Source organism: Nerophis lumbriciformis, linkage group LG04 (assembly GCF_033978685.3).
Source record: "Nerophis lumbriciformis linkage group LG04, RoL_Nlum_v2.1, whole genome shotgun sequence".
Lineage (NCBI taxonomy): Eukaryota > Metazoa > Chordata > Actinopteri > Syngnathiformes > Syngnathidae > Nerophis > Nerophis lumbriciformis.
In genome coordinates, this window is record NC_084551.2 from 44,028,626 (window position 1) to 44,043,193 (window position 14,568).

The following is a 14,568-nucleotide window of genomic DNA, read 5'->3' on the forward strand; positions in this document are numbered from 1 at the left end:
ATCAGTCAACACATCAATGAGAGCAGACATTGTCCAATAAGTGATTGTTTTTATTATGTTTGTTGGCCCAAATAGTCTGCCGTAGTAGTTGTTGAAGGGAATAAAATAGTGAATGTTGTGATGTGTTTGTGAAATTAATACGCTGCGGTATGCGTAAAATAAGCAAAATACGTAAATATTACATGTTATTGTGAATGTGCCTGTTACTACATTACATATATATACTTACAGTATGTATATAAAATATCAATGGATGTTTTTTGAGCGCTTTATAGTCGGAACAGCATTTATTTACGAGTTAGAATGCATAGAAAAAGAAAAACATGTGTTCTTGTCTCACATAAGCATTGTGAATGATAGGCAAAATAAAATAAAAAAGTGCAGTTCCCCTTTAATAAATCAGAAGTTACTCACCTGTTACTCAGTACTTGAGTAACTTTTTTCACAGTATATTCTCAAGAGATTATTTGGATGACTACTTTACTCTTATTTTAGCTAGTACATTATTTGTCTGCTTTACTCACTTCTGCATTTAATTATGAAACATTGTTCATTATTTTATTGAGACGAATGCATTCAGATTAAAGTTAAGAGTGAGACCGAAAATGGAAGGTAAGATGGTGTGACCTACAAATGTGGGAGTTCACAAACCACCCACAACACTTTGAACGCTGCCTGCGAGGGTCCACAGAAAGAGGTCTTTCTAGGTCACCACCTCTCGCATACTTTAAGTGTTATTATTTTCATCCTTATGCTGTTTTTTTCAAGTTAATTGTCCAATCTGGATGCGTTTATTTTCCAAAGTATTGACGGACCGCACTGGATTTTGGTTTCACGCATCCAATAAAAGGTTCCACGTGGTGTTTCTTGCTTTCACCCGATGCGCAGCATAGTAGTCGGCCCTTTAACGAAGCCACCTACGCCGCAGCCTCCGTCTTCCTCCCTGTCAGACCACAGAGAACGATATCATCTCACCTTCACACATGGCAGGGGAAATAACCCTAGAAGTGGTGTGGGAGAGTCCTCAGTTGAATTTGGGCAGCGAGAGTGCAACACACGTTGGGTAAGTCTCTTACAAATATGAATTCATCTCTGACATTCCTGTGGTCGATTCTTTGAAATATTTGATTGGATGATTAGTCAAGGCAATTTCACAAAAGAAGAGAGATAAGCATCACGCTTTGCTTTGATCTTTCACAGACTTTTCAGTAAACACAACAGATACCAGAAAGGAAGAAACGGTATCATTAAAAAAAATGTAAAACATTTTTTAAAGCCCCTTACCAAAAGTTGTTATTAAAAATACTTTTGTCTGCTTGTCACGAAATCAAATTTAAAGTGATCTCTGTAGGTTCTAACCCAGTGTACTAACTTTTTTTTTAACACCTGAACACCTCACCTTTTTTGTTGTAGTTATCGGACCGAGAAGCTTGTTACTAAATAAGCGAACCAGGTAGTTGACGAAGCAATTGTCCGTTTTCTTCCTCATACCGACAAGAATAACAAACAGCAAGGACTTAGTTGGCTAAAGAAGACAAAGCCGATAAGCAAGTGCACCTGTTTTTGTGTGGTCATTCACAGCACAATGGAGGTTCCGTCATCGTCCAACAAGAACGTGCTGCTGCAGGTGTGGTGCGGTCTCCTCACCGTGGCAATGGTGGTCATGGCCGCGCTTCTTGCGACCATCAAAGCAAAATCCAACGAGGTCAGTCTGTCCTCGCCACACAAGTCCGGGTGGACCCCTGTAGTCCCACAAAGTGCTCAGGTGGTTTCCCTGAAGGCTGCCTGGCCTGAAGAATTGTCAAAAAAAGCCAACTATGATTTATACAGTCATGATAAATGTTCTCAATGTTCTTGGGATTTTCTATCAAGCAGCTTTTACACTTGTCCTGCTAAGGGGAAAAAATCTGCATCCCCTTGTCCTGATTGACATGCTGACATGTAGTTTCTCTTTCAGGATGGACTTTCACTACCTACACTGACAAGGGCAGATCATTTCCGCCCAACAGGTACTTGACCTTTAACCTCATATTGCTTTACAAATATAGTTTTATTGTCATAAAATTGAATTGAAGTCAGTCGGTAATTCCATTTCCTTCCTTAATTTGTTTGTATAGGATTTAAATTAAATGATATGTCAAGAACTGGTGCTACAACAGATCTGAAACTCTTTTTTGTTTCTTTTCAGGATTGTCCTCTTCATACATTCAGCTAATGAAATGTAAGCAGTCTTGGATTTTGATTGGTTGCTTTGTGGGAAAATGAGCATGAGCTTGTAGGGGTCACGTAACAATAAAGATAAGATAAAACATTAAAACCAGTAAACGTGCCGGAACCACGCTAAATCATACAATCATGCATTATAACAGGGGTTCTTAACGTTTCTGACCTAGGGGCCAACCTTTTCCACTACAGAGGGGCCGCGGACCCACTGAAATAATAACACTGAATTAGTTATCTTATTCTAGTTAAATAAATGTAGCCTACTAACAATTTAGCAGGATCCCAGCAGGCACAAGACATTAAAAACAACGTTGAGAACTTGTTGAATTAGGTCCTGACGTTGAGCGACTCAAACCTAACGATGAAACAACATGCTTTTTGATGACGCTTAATCAATGTTGAGTTCTGACGTTGATTTGACCATTGAAATTTGGTCATTTGCCAACCAAAATTGTACAACACAAATACAACGTTGAAAAAACGTGCTCTTTGACAACGTTTGTACAATGTCATTGTGACATTGATTTAACCATTGAAATGTACATTGTTTAGGGCTTACCAGCACAAATATCACAAATAGGAGGGGACCCAGAGTAGACCCCTGAGGTACACCACAAAAGACAAACAATAAAACAAACAATAGCTTGCAACTCATAAACGGGGCTTGAAATAGTTGGTGGAATGCTGTGACTGTTATGAATTTTTAAAAGGTTTAGTCTAATGTTATTCTGCAAGCATTCACCAATTGAACATCTAGTCAATCCTTAACCCTGGTGAGTTGTGCAGTTATGTCATTTTGTCCTTCTGTTTATAAAATCCAAGGTTCAAAAAGACACACAATATAAACATAAAAAGAAACTTCAATTTAGAACAGAGAGCCATGTCCCATTCTGGCTTGCAAGTCTCAGCGTAGTAAAACACCCTCTGCGCATCGAGAATGATGCATGCCGACAACTCTCTTCAGAAGCACTTTGACAAGCGCTGTCAAAACTCCACGCCCACATGTGCGGTCTGCAACAGGTTCAGACCAGTTTCAGTCCGCCTAAAGTCATTCTGAGACGTGTAGGACGACAAGGACACAGCCGCATTTAATTTTAGCACCGGGAAAGTGTTCTTAATGTGATGCAATGGGCAACACACAATATAAATGGTGTGACATCACCAGTGTGGCAACGCTTTGTCCCCAAGGCACACCTTTAACACAACAAACGAACACAAACGAACACAACACAACGAAGGTCAGAGTAAACACAGGTCACAAACACGGGACATCTTTTTCCTGTTTTTGTTTTCTATCCATTCTGGAAGTGACCCTTTTGTGTGCACCTATCTACAGCAGTGCTTCTTAACATTTTTTACCTTAAGGCCTAACTTTACCACTGCAGAGGGGCCCGTGGCCCACGGAAATATCAACACTGAATTAGTAATCAAACTCTTAACTTTAATGGTATTCAATAATTATATCCAACCTCCTTGGCTTACAACCTTGTCAAATGATATGAAAGCATGTGTTATTCACAAATATTATTATCAAGGCTTAGGTCAGACAGATTACAAAAACATATACTGCAAAAGAAGGGATTTTTAAAAACTGATGAAAAATAAATTGACATGCAATTACGCAGTGCTAAAAGAAAATTAATTCTAATAATAGATACAAATTAAATTCTTAAAGAAACTGTCAATAAAAGTGCAAAAGAAAATACAGCTTCACTACTTTGGTTATATGTTTTGCACTAAAGAAACTTCTCTTTGACCTTAGCGCCTAGCTTCTGTTTGTTTGATATTGTCATGACTGCCACGAGTGGTGAAAAGGTGCATTACAACTGAGTACCACTGGGGCCTATATATGGACCACAACTGAGAAATAGTGATGGGATCGGCAGTTCTTTTGACTGTACTGAATCACTAGAATCAGTTCCTTAAATTGAGTCGTTCAAAAAATCCGTTCACCGAACCCCCCCCCCCCCCCCCCCCCCAAAAAAAAATAAACTAGGAGGGGGGGGGGGGCGTGCGTAGTACAGTACAGTGCAGACATTCGCGGGAGAAGCAGCAAATAGGGTGAACGCGAGTCCCTACACAGCTCTGTGCATGCAGTACACCAGGCAGTGAGTGACTGACACAGCGCCACAGTCAGCACAGTTCAGTACGTGAACCTGAATCACTTCTGCAGCAGCAGTTCTGTGTGCAGGTCGGCGAATCATGAGTCAGTCAGCAACAGCTTCCCCAGCGGCAGATCTCGGTGTGTGTCAGTTCGCGAACGACACAAGCCCTCAGCACCCAATGAACGACGCGCACAATGACTGAACGAGAGCCTCAATGTGACGTCCTCCTCCGCGACACAGTCAGTTCTCTGTGTCAGTAGGTTCGCGAGTCCTGATTCTGTCGTTCACTGAGTGATTCATGTCGTTAATCCGCGGTGAACGAATCGTTCGCTCAGTCCCTCCCCCCGCCCCCATGATGAGTAGCTGGCTGCGTCGTTCGCCGACGTCGAGGGTTCAGTGAGTCACAGAATGCGCCAGTTCCACTCATACCGGCATGGTCGCGGCGGAGCTCAACTGAACTGAGAAAGGAACGAATCAGTTCATGAAGTGATTCGGTTCAGTACGTTCACTCAAAAGATTTGTTCGTTCGAACGAATCGTTCGCGAACGACACAACATTACTGAGAAACACTGACGGCCCATCAATCCTGCCCTTTGGTTAAGTATGTCTACTAAAACATTACTTAACTGGTCATTATGGGCAGGATTCACATCATTTAGTTATTTTGATACCTAACAACAAATGATCTTCATCAACATCTTTGCGTATACATTGACCGGATCACTGACCTATCAGATAATCCATGGTTACGGTTGGAGCGTGTGCAGTCCACAAAAATTGTGTAATAATCTGCGTTTTTCCATGATTAATGCGATAATTATTGATGTTTAATCACATGACGGCCCTAATTTAAATGTTTATTCACTAAGACTTTGTGACTCTTCCTAAAACGTCCTCTTTGACATCTCACAGCTTCCAGCAGTCACCCTTGGGTAACGGGCCCGCCCTCCTGCGACCCCTGCACCTTGACGCTGCGGGACGACTCCATCCAGAGTGCCAAGGACGGCGTCTACTTCCTGTACGTCCACGTCACCTTCACCAAAGGCCTCAGGAGCAGCAAAGACAAATCGGTGGTTTTGACGAGAAACGCCACGAGTGGTAAAAGCACCAGGAAATTGGTGGAGGGGACCTTCCCGGCCACGACCCAGGGGTCCGTGTGGGTGGCAAACATGGTGCGACTCCAGGAGGGAGACAGCGTCAGCGTGAATATCAGTGGAGACTTCTTGACTGAGGACACATTTTGGGGGGCCTTTGAGCTCCATTAGTAGGGAGCTCTATATGCAGATAATGTGATGTGTGTAGGGCCCTGTGATCGGTGGGGGCCCCGTTTTGCGTAAATAAGCGTATATAAAATGTTATTTAATGAATGACAGGGCGCTTCATATGAACAAATGTAGCCCCTTCCTGCTCCATCACTGATAAGAATATATTGGCAAATTTCCCCAGATGTTCACATTGCGGGTGCTGGGCTGGTATGCAGTTAGGTCGGAGAAGTGTCAGGGGGGTATGCAAATGAATATTACATTTTTTTTGCACTTAAATAAATAAATTATTGAACATGGTTTTGCCTATGAATCCACTATGATACAAAACACGCATTTTACATGAATAAAATAGTGTGGAGAAAAATATGCACAGTGGAAGCTCAATTATTGAACCCCTCTATTTGCAAACTTTTTCGGTTTACGAACTTTTAAATGGCGCCAATTCTGCCGCTGTGTGCAAACCAGGTCTTTTTGTGCGAACGCTTCATTCATTCATTGTGTGTCCCGCTGGCTGCCATTTTTGCAGTTAGGTCAGAGATGTGTCAGGGAGATGTATGTTGATTTTCTTGTTTTGCACTCGAGTAAATAAATTATTGAACATTTTATTGCCTATGAATTTGCATTAGTACAAAACATGTATTTTACATAAATAAAATAGTGTGAAAAAAAATTATACAGTGGAACACTGTAGAGGAACGTTTCATTCATTCCCGCTGGCAGCCATTTTGTGCTTGCTTGTATTGAAGGGATTGGGAATGCCAGCTTTGTACCATTGTACCAAGTTTTTAATTGTGATGACAACGGACTTTTCTAGAAAAAGATGCCAAAACTGACTTATTTCACTTTGGAGGAGAAGACTAACTCTCGTTCAGCGGACTCTCCTCTCGGTCCCCTCCCCTCTCTCCCTCTGTCTTCTGTTTCTCTCTTCTCACAAGCTAACAGCTGACAAGATAACCTTAGGCGATGGTAATTTACTGTAAGTGGATTTTTGCGTTCTAAAACGTTTATTATTGTATCAATATGGTTATTAAATTAAGGATTTTTTCTGATCGTTTGTTAGGGCACCAAAAGGACTTCTGTGTGTGTTCGCATGTTGGAAGAGCAGTGCAGCTGACAGTTGAATCATCAACTGCTTGTTATGTTTGTTTAATATACATTACTGTACAGCACTTTATATTGTGTACAAAGTATACAAACCCTAACTAAAATATGGACTTTTGTCGAGGCTGCAACACATTATTCATATCTTAATCATTTCTTTTGGAGAAATTTGCTTTACTATACAAACTTTTATATTTCGGACCCTGTTTGAGGTTCCACTGTAATAAAGGATGGGGGGAGGCCTCAAAATAAAAGTCTGCTTAGGGCCCCAATTAGCCAGGAGTGGCTCTGCCCATTAGCAGGCCCACATAGTTTGGTTGTGAACTGAATACTACATAGTCAATGGTGCATTTAATTCCACTTCTTCCAAAATCAACATCTCTTTACCCACCCTTTCATTCATATTTTATCAGTTTAACCTTGCTAGAGCTTAAATACAACCACAACATTCAACATTCCAAAAACATGCATCTTAGGTTCATTAGAGACTCCAAATTGTGTGAAATGTTGTTTATTTAGCTCTACTGGGATAGACTCCAGCTCACCGGCGTGGAAGATGGTTGGATGGCTTGACAGTATTTCAAAACAACATTTAAGCTTGCTGCTGCACTGCGAGTTGCACACTGGCCACAAGATAGAGCTATTTTCTCCTAACATTACAGCACACAGCACGCTTTTTCACAACCAAAACCTGTGTGACCTCACCGCCCTTCTATCCAAAACGCAAACCCACACAATTGTTCCGCTGTCGCACGTCACAACGCGTGCACGTTTCACTTCACAATAGCAGACACATATTTAAAGGATACACATACCCTTATGTTGCAAGATGGCCATTTATTTCTATTATTAGATGTTTTATTCTATCATTAGAGGTTTTTCTCCCTATTTTTTAGACTTGTTCATTGTATTTGTAGCCTTTATTAATAACTATTGTTGCACCTTTCTGACCTCTGAGTCAAAATGTTTTCTACTACAAAGTGAAAAACATACATTGATTTGTTGAGTGTTAAATGTGAGTTATTATACAAAGAATAGTAATCAATGTGCTAGTGATAACTGTACAGCTTATAAATATTTTAATGGAACATATTCATCAAATAAAAGCACTTAAGCATAGTTTTTTCTTACACATACAGTGGGTATGGAAAGTATTCAAACCCCTTTAAATGTTCACTCTTTGTTTCATTGCTGCCATTTGCTGAAATAAAAAAAATGTTTTATTTCTCAATAATATACACTGTAGCGGCCCACTTGGATTAATGACACAAGATGCAGAGAGCTTCGACTGGTGCAACTTTAATTCTCTCCTCCTTTTCTCCTCACAATTTTGACACCGTGAAAACTATGAAGATGGACAGAAAATACAAATGCCATATTTCCACAAACAATACATAAATCATGTTTACATTTTCAAACTTATAAACAAATCTTTTTTTAGCAAACTTAAATAATGAATTTTCACATGAATTAAGCTTAATTACAAGTTACAGCTCTTATTTAAATAAAAATAATGACATTTTCCCGTTTGTTTGAAATGAAATGAACCACTTGTTTTACAATAAATAAAACCATTAGTCTCCTCCTACCTCCTTCCGCTTCCAAGGGCGCTAAGTTTGCTCCGCTAGTTAGCTTAGCGTCCACACACAGCTCGGAGTGACTCTCCTTAAATGTGACATATAAACAACACAAACACGAGGCACAATAAAATAACCTCTCACAAATGTTCACACAGAATATGAGAAATATATCTTTGTCAGCATGTTTTACCAGTCCTGGAGTAACGTGAGTATGCTGTTGAAGTCAGACAGAACGGCAGCAGGAAGTCAAGTATCAGCAATAAAGGAAGTAACAGAATAAGAGTGGGCTCTTCAAAATAAAGGCACAAAAACGTAACATGCCAGAACTGCAATTATCTCCTGAACAAAATTTGCTGCCATTTACACTCCCACCAAATCCTGATACAAGGAATGAACAAAATACACAATGAGCAAATGAAATGTACAGGATTTTTCTTGACTGTGATAAATGAGTAACTTCACATTTAACTATCAGTGGTATGTGAACTGTACTGTAATCGTACACGATAAACAATTGTCAGTCTGTTTGTTTTGATCAATTCTCAAGGAGAAGCACTAATTTTTGGATTGGTCTCTCAATAACTGAAGGTTTAGAGGGGGGATCTTGTTTTCTTTGAGGCTTTCGCTCTCCGACTTGTACTTTGACTCGACGGACTAAGCTATCTCTGTCTTGAACAGTCTCCACCACTCGTCCTAGTTGCCAATGATTTCTCGGGAGGTTGTCGTCTTTAATGATGACAATGTCGTTGACTGAGGTTGCGCTGAGGTAAGTGCCATTTCTGTCTTGTGGATATGTTGAGCAAATATTCCTTTTTCCAGCGACCCCAGAATTGTTCGATGAGGTATTGAACTCTTCTCCATCTCTTTGTAGCGTACAAATCCTACTTCACAAATTCTCCCGGGGGAGGAAGAGCAACTTTAGATTTCATCATGATGAGGTGATTCGGTGTTAAAGGTTGCAGGGCCTGTGGATCATTGATTCCATCTACTGTTAATGGGCGGCTGTTCACAATAGCCATAGCCTCATATAACAGTGTTCTAAGAGAGGCGTCATCAAGGCGACCCGGGCACTGTGCGAAGGTGGCATTCAGTACATTCCTAACGGTTCTGATTTGCCGTTCCCAGACACCGCCTGCATGGCTGGCAGAGGGGGCGTTGAATACAAATTCGCACTGCCTTTCAGTCAGGAAGATTTCCAGTAGTTTGGTGTCACATTGTTTAAGTGCTTCCTTAAACTCATTTCTGGCGCCAATGAAGTTAGAACCTTGGTCGCAGTGTAGTTGTCTGACAGCTCCTCTCAGACTGATAAACCATCTCAAAGCGTTAATGAATGAGTCTGTCGACAAATCTTCAAGCATCTCGATATGGACAGCTCTAGAGTACAAACATGTGAAGATGAGTCCATATCTTTTGTATTCTTTGCAGGCTTTCTTTACAATAAACGGTCCAAAACAGTCCATGCCTCTGTACGTGAACGGTGCTGAGGCTTCAAGACATTCTTTAGGGAGTTCAGCCATCCGCTGACTCTCTGTCGGCCGTCGAAGTTTCCTGCAAAGCACACAGGTGCGTATCAACTTGGCAACCAGCTTGCTCCCACCAATGACCCAGAATCCATTGCTCCTAAGCTCCATTTGTGTCTGGCTTCGACCTTGATGGCATATCTTGGCGTGGTAGTGGGACACAATCAGCTTAGATATGTGACTGTTGTTTGGTAAGATGACTGGATGCTTCACTTTGTGACAGAGAGATGATTGTTTTAATCTCCCACCAACACGGAGCAGTCCTTCAGACCAGATGGGATCCAGACTGAAGAGAGAGCTTGAGTTTGGAAGGCATTTTTCACCTTGAAGCATCTTTATCTCTTGGGGTAAGGCTTGCTGCTGTACAATCTTAATCACTTTCTCAGCGGCCTTCTCACACTCCTCGATAGTTACATGTTCACTGTGCTGGTTTTGTTTACACCCCAGCCTCTTGATTCTTGCAACCACCTTTACAAGTCTTGTCCATGAGGAAAACTGACTCAGACGCCTAAGGATGTCGTCGCAGTTATTTGCTTTGGTTGCAAGCACCTGAATTGTCTTGACTTCGGGATCACCCACAAGTAAGTCTGTTGGAGTGCTGGGTGTTAGATGTAATTCACTTTCCCAGAGAAACTTCGGTCCTCGCAGCCAGTTTGTTGAGTGAATATCTGAAGCATGGAGACCTCGGGATGCGTGATCGGCTGGGTTTTCTGAGGTGTCCACATAATACCATTGACTGGGATCACTATTATTTCTAATCAATTGAACACGGTTTGCAACGTATATGTGGAACCTACGAGCATCATTGTTGATGTACCCAATCACGACTTGTGAATCAGTCCAGAACATTTCTTGATCAATTTTAATGTCAAGCTCACCCTTTAACATGACACTTACTTTTGCAGAAACCACCGCTGCTGCGAGTTCTAGTCTCGGGATACTTGTGACTTTTGAGGGAGCGACCCTTGCTTTCGCTATCACGAGACTGCAATGGACTTCATCTTTGTCATTTTTGTACCTGAGGTAAGAACATGCACCATATCCCACGCAGCTGGCGTCGGTAAAATGGTGTAACTCTACTCTGACAATGTCATGAAAGTCATGTGGGTGGTAACATCTTGGAATTGACACCTCTTTCAACTTCAGAAGACCATTTATCCATTCCTCCCACCGTGGCTTAATATCATCTGGGAGTGGGTCATCCCATCCGATGCCTCTGTGACAAAGGTTTTGAAGGATACGTTTTCCACTTAGGCTGAATGGCGCAATGAATCCAAGTGGATCGTAGAGAGAGGCGACGACAGAAAGACAACCACGACGGGTTGAAGGCTGATCCTTCAAGCTGATGTTAAAGCTGAAAGTGTCATTCTTTATCGACCATTGAATGCCGAGAGCATGTTCTGATGGGGTTGGATCAAAGCCTAGAGGCTCAATGTTTGTTGCTTTTTCAGAGGGGTCTAAGCAAGCGAGCGCTGCTTCTTCATTCGAGTTGAATTTGTGAAGGCGCAAGCCTTCTCTTTTGCACAACTCTTGCGACTCAGTGATCAGTTTCTTGGCTTCATCAATTGATGGGACGCTAACTAACCCATCATCAACATAAAAATGTTTCTCCACAAATATTGATGCTAGGGGATAGCTAGCCTTGTGTTGTCGTGCTAGATGCTTTAAACCAAAATTGGCACATCCTGGAGACGAAGCGGCTCCGAAGAGATGAACCGCCATCCTGTACTCCTGTGGTTCCTTCTCCAAATCTCCGCCTGTCCACCAGAGGAACTTCAGGTAATTCCTGGATTCAGGAGTGACAGAGAATTGATAAAACATTCTTTCGATATCACAGATAATGGCCACGGTTTCTTTCCTGAATCGGCAAAGTACTCCTACCAGAGGATTGATTAGATCAGGCCCAGTTAGCAAAGTGTCGTTTAAAGAAACACCATGGAATTTGGCCGAACAGTCGAAAACGACTCTTAGCTTGTCCGGTTTTCTGGGGTGGTAGATGCCATGATGCGGAAGGTACCACTGTTTCTCCCTCTGATGTTGCAGGGGCAGGCTCTGCATCACCCTTGTTAATTGTTTCTTCCATGAATGTTTTGTACTGATCATAGTATTGTTTGTTGGCCTTTAATTTTTTCTTGAGACACTGCAGGCGAACTGTGGCTAGCCTCTTGTTGTTTGGTAGGTTGGGCTGACTGTTACCTTTGAAAGGGAGTGGCATCTCATAATGCCCGCTCTTCTTCTGTGTGATGTGGTCACTGAGGAACTGTACAAAATGCACATCATCTTGGGACACATATTTATCCTCATAAGTTCTCTCAATAAAGTCTGATTCCAGGGTCTTTAGAACATCTGTCACTGATGGAACTGGCAGTTCTTTTACTGTTAGCCGATGCACAAAGCTTTGATTTCCTTGTCTGTCTAGGTGGGGGTTTGATGAGCCTATTATACTCCATCCTAGTTCTGATCTCTGTGCGAACGGTTGGTTTTTGTCACCTAAGATGACTTCAAGAGGAGCCAGTGCTGCTGGACAGTCATATCCTATTAGGAGCCCTACATCACAGTCTTGAAGGGGTGGTAACTTATTTGCTAAGTTTCTGAGATGAGGCCACAGTGATGCTGTTTCCTTTGTTGGAACGTAAGACTTGTCCACCGGGATAAAGTCACGGCTGTAGGCCTGGTGGAGTTGGATGCAGCTATCAGAGTAGAGTCCTCTAACCTGTAGATCATGAACACTCTTGCTTGATTTGATTGTGTCGATGGCTGTCATAGTACTAAGTTTCAGCTTTACTGGTTGGACATCTACATTCAATTTATCAAGTACATCTTCTAAGACAAATGTTGAGTCACTTTGTGTGTCCAGTATAGCATATGTGAGTATTTCTCTGTGTGGTTCTTGTACTGTAGACACAAAAACTGGGACAATACCTGAGGTAGCAGATGCATGTTGTGTCGATGTGTGGGACAGGACCTTGTGTGTTTCCTGGCTTGCATGTTCTTCTGTGGAAGTGGAGCTATTCGTCATTGCTTCCACAGATCTTAGTTTCCTGTCTTCGTGTAAGCAGGTTGGGTGATGACGATTGCATGTGTTACACGTGTGTCGTCTCCTACAGTCTATGGTCATATGACCCTTTCTCAAGCATCCAAAACAGAGCCGATTTTCATGGATGAATGCCTTTTTATCCTCAGCACTTTTGGCTGCGAAAGTTGGACACCGTATGATACCATGAGCTTCACTTTTACAGACTAAGCAGGGTGGTTTTGGTTTACTGTTATTTGTTTCTTGTCTTTCCTGAGCAAAACTCTTTGGTTGTGTATTTGTGTTAAAAGCTTTGGCCTTCTTTGGAGTTCTATCATCTGCAGGTTTGAACTGTATCAACAGTGGAGAAGCAATAGGATTACAGGCTATTCTTGCCTCTCTGCTCAGGAATTCTGTGAAGCATGCAAGATCCGGATAGCTGCCTGCTTTGTCAAGCTCATCTACAACAATTCTACTCCACTTTCGAACAATCCATTCCGGCAGTTTTTTGAGCAACTTGTGGTTTTCCTCACAATCGTTAAGGATAGCTAGTCCTTTGACATGTGGGATTGCCTCATTGCAGCTTTGGAGGAAGTCAGCGAACTCTCGTAGTGCTAGTGGGTCATTTGCGCTGATCTTTGGCCATTTCATGAGCTTATCACGGAAAGCCTTTTGTATAATGAATGGGTTTCCATATCTGTCCTGTAAAACTTTCCATGCTCCGTTGTATGCGCTTTCTGAATCTCGATAAAAGAAACCTTCAACGGCTTTGCGCGCCTCTCCTGCAAGATACATTTTGAGATAAAACATCTTCTCATTTGGTAAGAGGGGTTTTCTGTCTATAAGAGTCATGAATGACATCTTCCAATCTGTAAACCTTAAAGGGTCACCACTGAACGTGGTGGGTTCAGGGACTGGCAAGCGATTCATACTTAATGAGCTAGCAATTGCTTGTGCTAAGCTGACAGACTCCTGGGTCATTGTCATTTCAGGAGCTCTTTGGTGAGGATGGAATGAAGCAGCATCTGGATTTAATTGAGGTTCAGTTTGCATTCTGTAAGAAGTAGTTTTGTTGTCAATTTCTTCATTGTGGTTCTCAAAACATTCAAAACTGTCATATGCTCTCACACGAGCTGCTGCTATAGCGACCTCTTTTCCTGCTTGTAACACCTGCAGTTTTGCTCTCTCTTGTTCCAACTGTTGTTGCATTTTCACCTCTCTTTGTTTCATTTCTGACAACATTTTTGCCTCTTTAAGTTTCCATTCACTTTCCAACTTGTGAAGATGTGCTTTCTGTGCCTGAATTTCTTCCATGGCTTTTGATTGCTCTAGCTTAGCAGCAAGCTCTGCTACTGCATCTACTCTACTGCTATGGGTACTGGCTGAGCTGGAATGTTTGCTTGATTCATCTGAGGAATCTGATGAACTTACAGTTTCAGTTTTAGTTTGGCCAAAGACAGACCCATATTCATTTTTGTTTAACGTTTCTCTTACCTTTTCCTTTTCTAGTTGATCGTTATAATCTTTATTAATAGTCGCTAGACGGTTGCTTATGAGACTACAGATTTCCTTTGTTAGCGTAACACAAGCGTCCATTTTGTTGACGATATCTGCCGTGGTTTTACTGTTATGTAGGATAGGTTCATATTGCTGAATTATGGCGTCGTGCTTTGTTTCAATATCCTGCTGTAATTTATTGAGATCTTCTAATGAACAGAGGGTTTTTAGTTTTGTCCCTTGCTGTTAGCTTCCAAGAATTAT

At 41.7% G+C, this 14,568-nt stretch overlaps 1 protein-coding gene across 1 annotated transcript; it reads left to right on the top strand.

The window, feature by feature from the left end:
• The first annotated feature begins 1,020 nt into the window (after positions 1-1,020).
• Positions 1,021-5,910, top strand: lta (lymphotoxin alpha (TNF superfamily, member 1)). The gene is made up of 5 exons (XM_061958807.2): positions 1,021-1,063; positions 1,582-1,705; positions 1,958-2,009; positions 2,189-2,221; positions 5,241-5,910. The coding sequence occupies exons 2-5, from the start codon at positions 1,586-1,588 to the stop codon at positions 5,591-5,593; spliced, it is 558 nt and encodes a 185-aa protein (XP_061814791.2). The 5' UTR covers positions 1,021-1,063; positions 1,582-1,585; the 3' UTR covers positions 5,594-5,910.
• The last annotated feature ends 8,658 nt before the right edge of the window (positions 5,911-14,568 follow it).

Coding starts and splice junctions, on each gene's coding strand:
- lta (XM_061958807.2), top strand. CDS start 1,586: ATGGAGGTTCCGTCATCGTCCAACAAGAACGTGCTGCTGCAGGTGTGG. Junction 2,010..2,188: donor AGATCATTTCCGCCCAACAG/GTACTTGACCTT, acceptor GTTTCTTTTCAG/GATTGTCCTCTTCATACATT. Junction 2,222..5,240: donor ATACATTCAGCTAATGAAAT/GTAAGCAGTCTT, acceptor GACATCTCACAG/CTTCCAGCAGTCACCCTTGG.